This window comes from Malurus melanocephalus, unplaced genomic scaffold, assembly GCF_030028575.1.
Source record: "Malurus melanocephalus ecotype Western Australia unplaced genomic scaffold, MMel_1.1 scaffold_104, whole genome shotgun sequence".
In the NCBI taxonomy this organism is placed as follows: Eukaryota; Metazoa; Chordata; class Aves; order Passeriformes; family Maluridae; genus Malurus; species Malurus melanocephalus.
In genome coordinates this window covers 546770-561526 of record NW_026623336.1, presented here as the reverse complement: position 1 = coordinate 561526, position 14757 = coordinate 546770, and the positions used below count along the sequence as shown (strand labels likewise).

General features: G+C 37.2%; 1 protein-coding gene across 2 annotated transcripts in view; it reads right to left on the bottom strand.

The window, feature by feature from the left end:
• The window catches only part of TRAPPC9 (trafficking protein particle complex subunit 9), a 438425-nt gene that overhangs the window by 351844 nt on the left and 71824 nt on the right, over positions 1-14757 (bottom strand). For both annotated transcript variants that reach the window (XM_057369163.1, XM_057369164.1), the window contains one exon: positions 11502-11626. In XM_057369163.1, coding sequence (XP_057225146.1) covers positions 11502-11626 — 125 coding nt within the window. The remainder of the gene's footprint in view (positions 1-11501; positions 11627-14757) is intronic.

The window sequence follows — 14757 nt, the reverse complement described above, 5'->3', positions numbered from 1 at the left end:
CCTCAGCTATATCCAAACCAAAAAAGCCTTTCTTCTTCTTCCTGTCTCRGCAATTTTGGCTACTCTGTCTCTTATTGAAAAAATAAAAAAAGTATTTAGATACATTGAATGTATTACAGAAAAACAGACATACAGATATTCCTCATCTCTTCACCTCACAATTAAAAATTAACAGTAGGATTGACTCAATCCATATTCCTTTCAGTTCAGAATTTCCTAGAAAAATCTCAGCTCAGAACCTGGAGTTTAGGTTGAAAATTGAAATATTGAAAATTCACATTTGATCTTCTCCATCACTTCAGATCAACCACTCCGGATCCGAACCTACTTCCCGAGTATTAAACGGTGCAGATAAAATTCTAAAACTGCAGTGTCTCTTTTTCATTTTATTGCTTTCAAATCAAATAGAGCCTCAACAAAACCCACAGACAAACCTGCAAGGAAATGCATTTGCACTACACAGAGCATAATGTGAAAAACACTGTTTCAAATCTGCTGCTATTCTTTAAGATTTTCCCAATTCATAAAACGGCAGGAAAATGTAAACCAGCGAGCTGGGCATGCAGAAGAGAGAAGTATGGCAAATTTCAGTTTATCCTGGGTGATGAGCTAAAATTCAAGACTTATTTTTAAGGGTCGGAAAAATAAAACGCCCACCGCAACTCCAAACAGGTAACCACGCAAATGTAAAGGAATATATTTTTAAAACATAGGAACTAAATGTTCAAAATTTGTCCTTCAGAGGAATGCAGCAAGGGGAAGAAGAAAAAAAAAAAGGGGGGGAAAAGAAAAGATGTTAGAGAAGCTGTGAAACTGTGCTGCGATGTAGCACTCCACGCTGCTCCAGAGCCAACCCATCACATTTGCTTAGGTTAGTCCAAGGCCAACACTTCAGCCTGGCTGACAAAATTTTAATGAAAGTGTTTTGCTGTACTGGAGATTTTAACCATTTAAACACAAAGAACAAACAGCTCCTCCGTTTGCTTGTTGAATTCTGAATTTTTCTTTTCAATTCCTTAAAAAAACAGCTTTTCTTATCTCAGAGACCAAGTTTRCAAAGGACATTTTCCACTGTTTTCTCTAATCCAGTCATCTGATGGTTTTGGTGTCAAAAAGCAAGTTTCACTTCTATAAAATTCAGACTCTTTGCAGGGAAAGCACAGGGAGCAGTGGCCAAGCAGCTTCCTCTCTTTCCTGAGATACACAGAAAGACTTTATAATTCGTCTGAAGGCAATTAAACCTTCATTCACTGAAACAACTGCACTAATTTTTAACTTTTTGGTTCTTTTTTGCAGGGACATGGGCCAGAGAAGAATCACAGAATCACCAATCCAAGATTAAGTCCAACCTTTGACCAAATATCACCATGTCCACTAAACCTTACCACAAAATACCACATCCAGTTGTTTTTTGAACATTTCCAAGGATGATGATGACTACTCCACCTCCCTGGGGAGCCCCTTCCAATGCTTAACCACTCCTTCAGTGAGTAATTTTTTCATAATACACTCTACGAGTTTTTTGAAATAGGGAGATTTTACTGAATCAGTAAAGGAAGGTAAAAATTAAGATGCAAAATGAAAATTAACTACAATCTTAATCACAGACAGACTTCTATTCCCATTTGATGCACTTCTACATATCCTTAAAAAGCCTGATGCTCGTAGTCTGATTTTCTTTCTGAGTAAGATGCAAGCCTGTGAGCTGAACAAATGAAGAAAAGAGAGCATGAGCTGAGCCTTTCTGACTTGCACATGTTGGGCTGGTACAAGGTGCTCAACAGATGGCAAGATTCCTGAAAAAGCAAGCCAGGATTTTGTACATGGCAAAGCAACAGAAAATAGAAAATACTATGAGAGGTGAGACAAAACAAAAACATTTTTAAAAGGCAGAAAAACTTCAAAGAGCTTGTTACAACRTATTAACAAAAGATATTTCTAGACAAATGTAGTGTTTGTGGTAGTCAGTGTCACAGAGGAGGAAAATCAGTGGCACAGCCTCTTCCTCATGTTCCCTGTGCATAGGAGACACCTCCAGATATCAGAACTGAGCTGGGTCATTTCTTCTGTCACTGGACAGCAGCAACCAGAAGTTATGGACAAGCAGAGCTATTTGAGGTTCCTGCTGTCAAGCTGTCCTTCTGGTATTATTCCCCACAMATTCATCACTGGAGTGAGCTGGATATTATGATAATTGACATTAGAGAAACATCTATAAATTTTGTCCAGAACACAGAACATTTTTTTTTTCTCAAAGCAAAATATTAAGTTGATTAAGTTGGTCTRGTTTCCTTCTCCCTTTCTCTTTCAGCCAGTATTCTCTACATGTTTTTCTTTTCCTCAACTTGCATCTCTTAACTTGACCAACAATCACTCTCAGGAATATTTGCTAAAGTGGTATAGAACATGATAATGAAATTATTATTACTTTTAATTTTTCAGTTGAAAATCTAATGATCACCCACTGTTTCAACTCTGTTCCATCCAGACTGGGAGATCACGACCCACACTTGGATACCAAGTACAAAGAACAGTTACAWTTCAAATTATTTTACTTTTTCTGTGGTAGAAAAATCATCACAGTGAAATTATGCATTATAGTTGCATGACAGTACCACCACAAAGGAAACCCAAAAGGTCAGTTTCAAAACTGAAACTTAAAAAAAAAAATGTTCATTATAATTCATAAAACTTTAAAACTTTACAGAGATACAACTTCAAGAGCAAAACCAGCACTTAGGGGGCAATCATCACTGAGCYGTATAATAGTGACGGAAAAGCAGTGTCCTCCTTCCTTCGGAACTTGACATTTCTATAATACACAAAGATCTGAACAAAATTCTAAAAATAATTGGTCCCACATTATCTCATTTACAATAAGCAGAGAGAAAAGGCACCTAGGGCAGAAGACCCTTTCTTTGCTTTAAAACCCAGTGGTGGAAATYGAAGGTGAGACAAATTAGGGCTAATGGTAAAACGCACTTTTGAAAGGCATGGCTATTTCACCATTACAGGAACTGCTGTAAGGATGTGGAAAGTCTTCTGCCACTGAAATATTTCAATAAAATTGGCAAACTTCCAAAAATGCCTATTTGAGCTCAGAGTTCATGGCTACGTGCTGGAATCTCAGAGTTAAATTTATCAGGATCAGATTAGATGGATCATCAGTAGAAATTTTTCCATTAAGGTGCCAAGAAGAGTTTTGCAGCATCTGGGTAAGATTCCATTGTTTTTATGTTTCAACTCATTTGCTTTCCATTTCTGACTATTCCCCCCACTATTCTAGCCCAAAACACCTACAGACTACAGGTGATTACCAAGCAAGCAGATAAWTTCAGGGAGAGGGTGTGGATTGCTCACAGCACTGCACTGACCAACAAGAGGTAGAAAAACAAGTGAAGAATAACACGGACAAATTAAAACAAAAAGACACAGACAGCTGCCCATAGGGAGCAAAACTGGGCAAGGGGTAAAATCCAGAAACGGCTTTTGATAAAAGATCAAGGCTCTGGGCAGAGAAAACCTTGTGCTGAATTTTTCCACCAGTGAAGAATGCACGAGTTTAGATGATTTTTTCATATCCTTAAAAAACAAGATTATGTCACCTGTTTTCCACCCTCATCATGGGATGGAGCATTTGGTGGTTATTTTAACAATATTCCCAACTGCACATCTTGTGTGATCTTGGGCAAATAATTTCTTCCTTGTTCTGGTCTGTCAGCTGCTGTATCAAATGGCAGCAATTGTAGTTAAACTGTTTATTACTTGCATTTGCACAGTGTCTAACCAAAAATGAGTAGGATTTTATGGAATTACTAAAAAAAGTTACTGATACAGTACTCAAAATGTAGTGCTCACCTTGCTGGTCATTTGATATGAAGATACAACCTAACTGAAAGTAAACTTGATAAAATTTAAACATACTAGTTAATGCCATGAAGCAATTTAGAAGCTTCCTTGCTCCAGAGATTAATTTTATTACAAAATATGTATTTTAATTGCTTCTTGTGCTTTGTCTTTTTCTCTTCTCAGACCTGCATCAGCTAAACCAATAATGTTTTAAGAGCCCCAGGTTTAAAATTAGCAAGTCATTGTGAGTTCTCCACTCTTACTAATCTGATTGCTAACTGTGATGTATTGTGCTYGCTGTATTTAATGGTTACTGACAGCTGAAGCACATCCAAGTCACTTAACAGTAATATTTATACTAATGCACCATCAAACTACACACCTCTAGGTAGTACAGAAAATATTCCACATAAAAACAACATGCACCAGTGCAAAGGATCAATTTCCCAATGTAATATTCATAGTATTTTTTATCTTCTACTACCAGAGAACAAGATTTTTATTCCATTTAAACACAAGAGCATTAGGAAWTTAATTCACTCTAAGATTACACCTACAGAAAATCAGGTCTGAATGAATCATAAAGAAACATCTAAGAAATTACACTCTATTTGATGAGCATCCTCAAATTCCTATACTCTCCCCTCTTCACATAACATTTTTTCCATCTCTCACATCATCAGTCACTGCGATATACAGCAAGATCAGCAATTTAATGACAACATAGAAAAACCAATTTCATAAAATGACCAACAAAATAYGAGCTGGATCTGTTTACCTAACACAATATTTAAAGCTGCATTTATTTATTCAAGTCTCAGGGTTTTTTCCTCTATCTCACAAAGAATTTCTTCTCCTCTACTTCTGACAATTTTAGATAATTTTAATTTCCTGAAAATTCAAGTATTTTAAAGTCAGTCTTGTCCTACTCCCCCTAACAAAGAGTCAGCCTCTGACTGATCAACGATAAATTTAGCACAACATCATTCTTAGTACTAAACTAAAAAGGCTTAAGCACACTCATAAATAAATTGGAATTCTCTTAAGCAATCCCTCTTCCAGAACATCTTTCTAAAAACTTGCAAGCTATAATATTTAAAACCTAGTTTACCCATAAACAGCAAATGTGGAGCTTGTTATGATGGTTATCCAGTGTTTTTCCTCAATGAAATGAAGTTGGTAAAGCAGATTCTGAGGGGCCCTTTCAAAAACGCTTTGGAATCAATTACAGCCATCACATTCTGCACTTCCCATTTCTTCTGAGCAAAACCACCACAACTTGACCTACTCTTCTGAAGTCCCCACAGTGATAAATTACTAAATTTCAATCTCTTTCTCATACTCCTGGGGAAGGCAGCTATTAAAAATGCCACTTCTAGCCAAACAGAATAGTCACAGTCTAAAGATTCTTCTGTTTTTTTAATCAAGATGCTCTTTATCTCCTTTGGCCAGCTGCCCAAAAACCACAACAAACCTCCAAGCCTTACAATGTTCTGTCTCTATGATTGAGGAATTGAAAATACTTCAACAAAAAAAAAAGTTATCTGAAATATTAAGAGACTGAACTTGCTTGCAGATTTATTTGTTCTCAAATTGAGAGAAAAAACTATGGTGCAGTGTTTATCACAGTCTGCAGTAAAGCTGTTCTTCATTACTTGTCAATGCAAGTGAGTTTTGTGCTTAAAAGACCACAGAAAATTATAAAATCAATAAAATTCATGGAATTTCAAAAAAGTTCCATCAAACATCTGGCAAGAAAACATTATCATACGCAGGATGAGCAATGTTTAAGGAAAAATGAAGCATGAGGCTGAAACCAACTTCAGCAGCAAATGTCTAGATCTGTAACACAAGCAGTGTAAATGTATGCAAATAAGAAACAAATAAAGAAGGCACCTGAAACAGTGGTCTTTGATCCAAACGCTGTCTCTCATCTACCTCATCTGCCCTCATTAAGAGAGGAAAACTAAACAYGAAAGAACACGCGAGTATAAAGTTAATATACAAAAACCCAAAAGTATTCTGAATTTGTGACACCTGACCACAGGGCAGGTTAACGTTCTGAAAGCTCCAGGCTACAGGGGCTCTCTGACCTCTGGAAGAACATTGTAAGGAAATATGCCATGCAGTGCAAGCAGAGCATTCACAAAAAACATCTCAGTTTYGAATTATTCTTAAAAATTTTTACAGAGCTGACTGGACTTTCACCATCCTCTTCCAGATATTTGTTCCAACCCTCCCTCCACTTCAAGTTTCCAGCTCAGCAGGTCTTCATACGAGCCCACCTTYACTATTTCTCCATTATTCTCCTCCYTTTTTTYCYTCATTTTCYATACAGCCAACACCCTCCTAAAAAGAAAACCTCGGTGTTARGTTTTGCTTTCTCATCATAATGCCATTACAGATGTAACCACCTCCAGCTGTTCACATAAGCTCTGTTTATTGTGTTGGTGTCAACTTTAATTTTCCTTTGTTCATCTTTAGACAAGAGAGATGAATTGTGGTTTATACAGGAGATTGCACCTGCTGCAACTAYTCCTGATGAGAGATTTGTTTGGGTATAAGCAGGGTATCATCACTTGTTTTCTGAGTGACAATGAAGCAAGTCCACAGAAACAGTGCTTTTGACAGGCAGACAGTGAATGCATCAAAATTTTTTCTATTAGTACTTTATAAAAATTTTCATCCTTCTTTCATGTCAAATAAAATGGGGAAAATAGCAAGTTCTAAAACRTATTGCATTGAAATTGCAGATACATTGTGATAATATTGACTGTAAAATACCAGACAAGCTGAATGAATTGAATTTATTCAAATCCAAGGGGCAGTAGGGTTTTTTCCACCCCTGGCTCTAGGGAATAGCTTTAGTATAATATTTTCTTAGTATTCTAAGTTACAATCCTCTSTAGGGCACAACAGACTGTTCCTTTCTTGATAGAACAATTCACAGAAGAGGAAGACAACTGGTGAACAGAAATGGTGCAGAATACTGAGCTATTTACAGAGCTCAAGGGAAGGTAAGCAAAGCTGAACTGGGCAGGGAAGGAGAGTTAAAAGCATTTAGACCCAGACTACTCAAAAATTGCCGGCTTTCATCCAGATCCAGATCATAATCAAATTTTGCCAGACAGGTGCCAACTGCCAAAAATCCACCTCTCCCTTGTTTTTGCAGAATGGCTSTATATTTATAATCCACTTTATCTCAAAGAAAACTGCAATTCTTGGCCAGGAAAGCAAGACAAAACACCTTGTTGACCTGGCAAAGATTGCTGTGGCTCACGGCTCCAATCTGGGCAGGCTTCAGGAAATGTGAGTGGCTTTCTGGCACTCATATCATAAATGTCAATTATAAAAAGTAATATCTGTATTCAAATTGATAAAAATCAGATTTGGAAGTGGAAGAGCTTTGTTTATTTTTTTATCTTCTTTTCTACCATCTTGAAAGTTATTAGGGAAASAGAGATAGAGACATAAGACTTGACATGTTTAATACTGAGGGAGAACTCAGGGCCACAATTTACAAGCATAGTACTGAATTCCAAAATAGGACAGTGTGGAAGTAGAACATCTAAACTGGGCTATAAATTTGTTCCTAAGATCTCATTTCTGTAATTATATTTAGTCAATAAAAAGGAATCTTGATTTCAGTTGTGTTCTATAGATTCAAAATCAGCACTAACTTCAGCAGCACCCAAAGTTATTTAAAAATTTTAAAAAAAAAATTCTACTTGTTCTGTTTAAGGGCTTAAACTCTGAATAGATATAAGACTTATGAGTAAAAGGAGATAGAGCTTAAAGCATCAACAATATAAAGTTTATCCCCATTAGGAGCACACATTCACAGAGAAGAGTAAAGCCTGAGAACTGAATAGAAAAATCCAATTAAAGCCTGTATCTCATCTTAATACACTGCTGMCTAAATCAGAGAAGATACATTAAACACAGTGTGTTAAATTAAATTAGCTCGAYATACTGTATTTTAACACTTCTTACCATTTACTGATAGTGCAGGGACAGAACAGTTTTATGAGAGTACTTAAACCTCTCCAGTTTCTATAGCTGAATCTCCAGAATTAAAGCTCACATTCAACACGCAGACGAAAACTCTCCTGAACATCCAAGTCTCAAAACAAATAAACAAGCCAGACAAATCCCTTATAAATTATAAACCAACCCTGTCTGCCAAACAACTGGCCAGTAGTCACTGGGTGTGCTTAACAGCTTAAACAAAGGTTTTAAGAAACTCACAAYATGCTTTCAAAGTTTTCTTCACCCGGCTAAAAGATTTCTCCATTTCAATTCTTCATTTGGCTCAGACTGATCTCTAAACATCAAGTCTATATGGAACATGGAATGAAGTACCAGAGTGTCTTCCATCACTGACAAGAACTAGACTACACCACATAATCTCAGCTTCCAAGTATGAAAACCAGTAGAGAATTCCCTCGATTAAAAGTGACACTGTTTGCTGAGAGATTATGACATCTGTTTAAATTTCTCACTGCAGCTTGTGCACTAAGACATAGAATAGTTGAAAATCTAAACACACTGCAGCATTACTCAAAAAGTAACAGACTCAGCCTCMAAACCACCATTCACACAGCAGTATTACCACAGCAATGCAGAACTGAGCAGAGTAACTCATCCTTTCATGCAGATGCACCCTAGAACAACCAAGGAGTTTAAACAAGGCTCAGCACAACTATCCAGCACTGAAAATAATATCTGAACATAATATTATACTGTGAGATCCTATTTAGCTTGAGGGTATGAGCAAGCTTTATGATGAGGTCATAAAGCAATTTTTACACTGAATTTATGAGCTCATTGTAACAGTCATTTCCAGAAGCCAGTGACTGGTTTATCAGAAGACAGCCTGCAGCAAAATTGGAAACGGAGATTGCAGAGAAGTTTGACTGCAATATCCAAGACTGAAGCACAAAAATTGTAAGGCAAACAAGTAGGGGGGGAAGGTTTAAGTATGAGGCTTATAAATATCTGAACAAGGACAKTTCAGAATCAGCAACATGAGAAGCATTGATTTACATTCACTTTCATTTGCAGAAATCCACTTTTATTTGAAGACGAGCTTTATGCACAGCATGCAGGATTGAAAAATAACTACTACCCTTGAATATTCACACCAGTACCTATTGTTAAATCATGAATAAATGACAGCAGAGCGTTTTCACCACACATACAAATTGTTTAAAATCCATCTTGTTCCTTAACTTAAAAACTCCCACTTGCTTCTTACATTAGTTCTTGTCAAACCACTCTAATTTGCACAACTATAAACTAAATGTAACCCAGCCCTCACCCCAAACAGCACTGTGAGGGACACACAAACAGCCCACAAACCCAGAACTGCTCCACTGCCACGGGGAGAAGCTGAAGGATCTTTCAAGAAGGCTCTGGGGAACTCAAAAAGGTTCATAAATATCAAATATTTTGAGWCTCTGGATCATCTCTCATGTGCAGATCCCAGCTTGTTTCATTTCAGACAGTGATGTCTGAGCAAAAGCATTTGACAACGAACGTAATTCACATATTCAAAGACATCCAGTCTAAAACTGAGAGAGTCAAATCCAAAACCAGAGCTAATTCCTCAGAAMTCAGCCCAGACAAGTGGACCACAACACATTCTAATTATATCTCTAAAGGCTTAATTGACTGGATTGTTTACAGTAACTGTCTAATTCTATGATTTGGAATTTATCCAGCTTTCATTTTAAGCTACTGGTGGTTCTTAATGYCACTTCCTGCTAAAGAGAGCTGTTAAAACAGGAGTMACAAGCAGAAATCCACATTATCACAGAATAAAGAGGCAAATGTATTTCTTCAGTTGTAACAGGTAATTGTTACTGGTCATTTTCYCACTACCCATTATGTCTGTCCATGTACATAGAGACTTAATTATGTGGATAGTCCAGTGAATCAAAAAACATTTCTAAGATAGTTCTAAATAGTTTTGAGCTCCATAGGCATTTTTAATCCAAGCAGATCAGATTATTAGTTTATAATTAGTAGTTTAGTACTACTAATTAGTAGTTTAATTGGGACAAACTCCAGGCACACTACAGGTGCTGTAGAGCACTCATACACATCAGGCCCAGGACACAGATACATTTACTAAAAAAGAATCCTGCGATGGTACTCAACATAGTTTTGATCACCTGAATCTTCCATCACRAAGTACCAATTAAAACAAAATTCATCCCCATAAATCTGGCAACAGGATCCAGTATGTGCCTTCCCACCAGACTGTTTTCCTACAAACTGTTAAAAAACAAGTTTCTGCTTTACAGGTCTCCAACATTCTCCTAATACTATTACACAGATCATTGGGAATCTGTAACTTCTTGGTTGCCAGGACAACTGACTGACAAGCAAAAAGTGCACCAAAATGTTCTCTTTTTTCATGTATTTGGTGAAAAGTTCTGCATTTCTAGGATTTTAGTCCTATCTTGAAGTAACACTCCCATTGCTGCCATGACTCAAAAGTGTCAAGAGACATTCTACACGAGGTTATAAACTTAAACATTGATGCTGGACATTTTTCCCACCAAAATATCAAATTATTTCCTCAATCATGCTGATTTATATCTACAAACAACTGAAAAACACCTTGCTATGTCATAAAATATAATAGCCTTAGTAATTTTAACGCCTTTCTTATGCTGCAGTCATGTTTTCTGTGCTGCAGAATCAATTGATGATGAATTAGCAGTGCTAATGATCCAAAAGAAACACACTTACGTATTCCTAGTATCACCTGTTTATTGCTCAGATAGAATTGTGAATATTCTCACCRGGAAGGAAGCAAATTCACATGCAAAGCAATTTCCTGAGAAAAGCAGAGCCTCAGCTCTATTTGCTTCTCAGCCAAACACACAGGAAGCCAAATACTGCACTGTACAATGCTGTGGTCCCTGACTGAACTGATGCAGAACATGGATCAATGCAGGGAATGTATCAAATATTACATACAACATTCACCAGAGCTTGGGAAGGGACCAATGAAGTGCTACAGTTTATTTGGTACAATCTTTCTTATTTTCATCTTAAATTATATCTCCTTCAAATTTGGCTGTTATGAAGCTGAACTTACTTCACAGCTCGAAACAATGAGTTTGCACCTTCAACAGATGAGATCTTCCACAAAGTAAAGAACAGCTTAGTCCAGGGCAGACTCTTGGTAAGCACAGTGCATCTTCCACCCTCACAACTGTTCTTCCACCCTGCTACTTTTATTTACTTTTCCTTTGACTCTCTCAACTATTCTGTTTTATTACTTACACGAACAGCACTAAAAAGAACTCACTGTAAGAAAGCCAAGAATTCATAGAGAAGTATCTTCCTACAGAGTGAATAGCATGAGAAAGCACCATGAGGTGAACTGACAGCCCCCCCAGCTCAGCACAGGGATAACCAACTCTGTGATTTCCACTGTTAGCCTGATCTTTCTTCACCTTTTCTGTTTGTTGGCTCTAAAATAACAATCCAAACAGAGAACATCAAGCTGTGCTAAAGGAAACCAAAGGGAAATATTTATGAGACAAGGAAACCTTTGGTTTTTAATCACACAACAAACCATAGCACAGTACAACAAAAACCCACAGGATTTACTTATTCTGATGCTGTTCCCTTACCTTGACGTGACTGAAATCACCAGCTTTGCTGCTTTCTTGGGGATTAAGAGGTTTGGTCTCCACTCTTGGTTTGACAACCTGCCTGAAAGGACTGGAGAGCGGGAGTCCACTGACACTGATTCCATCTGGAAAACAGAATAAATGAAATTACTTTTGTTTGTCTAACACAATGCTTTGTACCAATTAATTTGTATCTGTATTATCAAAGGGAGAGAAGAGACACAAAAAGTAATATTAATCTTTTATACAAAAAGACAAAAGGTGAAGATTATTTTGCTGTTTCTCCCTGAATACTAAAAAAATCAAACTTGAACCCACCAAAAACTCGGTGAAAATCACGCGGAAGGATGGCAACTAAATTTGAAATACCTCATGACAGAGATGTCAGAGTTAATAATATAAAATGAGTTTTAACATTTACAATATTAAAATAAAGATCAAAGTTTGTGGGTTACCATGGCAATGACCCTATCAGCTCCTTAGGACCTTTCAATTAACTTCTGGTATTAGAATTTCTTTTTCAAGCACATATAGTGGATAATGWCAGAAAATGGAGAAATCATGTTTTGTACAGCTACTGATGTAAAAATAAATGAAACAGTTCTCATTTATAAAAGAGGCCAAATGGAAACTCAAGGTTTCCATTGTAAGACTCAACAACAAAGCTTAAGAAGTATCTTAAAAAAACTTCCCCAGTTTGGTGTTTACTCCCAGTCTGGGTAATGGCACACAGGATGGCAGTAAGAGACAATACAACAACTTAAGAGTGTTATTGCCAACAAAGTATAACTTGAACATAAATAAATGCACTTCAGCGTATTTGGGGTTGTCAACCCCAACCAAGGCTACATTCTCAGTTTAAAAYGTGTGAAAATTACTGCTGAATCAAAAGAGTTAGAAGAGTAAGAAAATGAAAATAATGAAGCCTTAACATACAGTAAAACTAGATTCAGTATTGGTTATTATTTAGATTTACATTCAAAGAACAGCAGGGCTTTGCTCCTTGAAGCTGCACAGAGAAACTGCAAGCACAATTTCATGTATAGCAGCAGACAAAATGCAGCAGAACACATGGAAGACATCAAATTGTTATACAAAACCCAAACATAATTCCTAAATTGCTCCTATGAAATCTAGACACGTTGAGGATACATTCCTCAAAAGAAGAAAATATAAAACCAAGAAGGAACATGAAAGGGCTTTGCTTCATTAAACGCCAGAGATATCCAAATGAGAAAACAAAGGGAGCATTCCCATATTCCCTTCCTTGCAATTTCCTTCACCAACTAGCTCGAAAATGCATTTTAGCACTGAATAAGCATCCTGTTGTATCAGTCCCTGGGGGAGAGCAGGACAGGCAGGTGAGAGCACACTGCCCGTGCAATGCAGCAGGACCAYGAATGAGACAAAATACAGAAATAAACACATAGCTACATTTGATCACAGGCTTTGAACGCCACTCTTTTAAAATTAAAATTAGAAGTTTTAATTGAGGAAAAATATTCTTCTCCAACTGATGAATGATTTTCACTAGTTCTATATTTAGAACAAGAATTGACACTGACTGGTGCATAAAATTGCAAATTAAAACATGAAAAGAACCAAGTATGAAAAACTGCATGGCATTAGTCAGATTTTCCACTTCTTATATGGCATGAGCTTTCTTTTCTTTAAGAGAGGAATAGATAATACCTAAAGCAACAACACAGACATACAACTAATACCTTTTTTCATTATTTTATCCTTTAAAACCCCWTTTTATTTTTATTTTCTGTGAGGGTAAGAAAAAGCCAACAGTTTAAATATCTTCTCTGGGAAGAAGAAATGCTTGAATCTCTAAATCGTACCTGAAAAAGGACATTTTGTAGCAAAGGAAATACCAGTGCTGCTTCAGCATGAAAGAGAAGTCCAAGGTAAGCACTGTAGTGGTTGAACTTTGTGTCTCAAGTCTGTGACACTCTCACACAGAGCCAGTGTCAGGCACCTTGTTTTGGTGCAAATGACTCAGCCCTTTCCAGCCCAGACTGCTCAAGGCAAGTTCTCTGCCAGAGAGCAAAAAAAGTAATGTTCTTATAATTGCAAACAATTATATTTTTTTAAATTATTTTGGTTTTTCTTTTCTTTGACCAGGCAGCCATGTGGRCAAGACCTTGCCCAGCTCCTCTGCAATACATTAAGTATTCAGAATGRGAGAAATCCTGTTAAAAACCCTGGTAGGCTGCAGAACTTAATGATGGCAGAAAAAACAGTGAGCATCAATGAAGCAGTGCATCAGAAGTTTTACATTATTGATACTTATTTTTTTTGAGATTTCCTATGTTTTATTTTCTCTCATGAAGTTTACAGAGATGAAGATGCTACATCCTCCAGTTTTCTTTCATCAATCCCTACTGTCAAACAGCCTGAGCAGCCTTGTACTATAAAAAAAAAGTAATTGTCTTTCCACTCTGTCCAGAAATTTTCCTAATTYCAACAATCCACATTGAATATTTCCATGGTAACAGCATATGACCAACACTTTTTCCATGGTAACTGCAAAAACACAGCTTGYCTTTCCAACATCCCAGTCACTGCTGTCACAACAGAGCAAAATCTCTTACCAGCATTTCCTCTCTCCTCTGAAATGTTAAGTAAATTTTCAATTTAACTTCATTAGCCACTTTCCCAGCACACTGCACAGAAGAATCCCACACMATTTCTTGTTTGAATGAGGGAAGGAGCATTCAGGGAATTAAACCCATAGATTTACAATGCGGTGACTGAGTGTTGTGGTTTGAGATAATTTAATGAGGGAGAACACTCCTGAGTTTCAGGAAACCGTCTCCCTTCCACACCCAGGTCCTAGAAACAAACTTTTTCCAAAGAAAGTGAAAATAAAAAGAAAAAAAACTATTTATTTAATGAAGGAAAAAAAGAAAAATACAAATAGTCAGCTACCCTAGGACACTGAGCACTGAGGGAAGGGGTGGCATGGGACAACTCCTGTCCCACTGTGCTGTGCAAGGATCACTGGCCTGATCCAGGGGACAAAAATGGATACTTTTCAACAGGTACATCACAGCTACAGAGGCCTCAAACTCAACAGCAAGGAAACACTAAAACTGTTCCACCAGGACACCMCAGAGGTTTGGATTCTGAGGCAGTGTCCAGGCCATTCAATGTCACACGAGATGGAAACGGTGGAAGATTTTAGGCAGAGTGCTGCTTCTTTCCAGAAGAACTTCAGACAATCCAACAGCAGTGCAGAGCTGCTTCC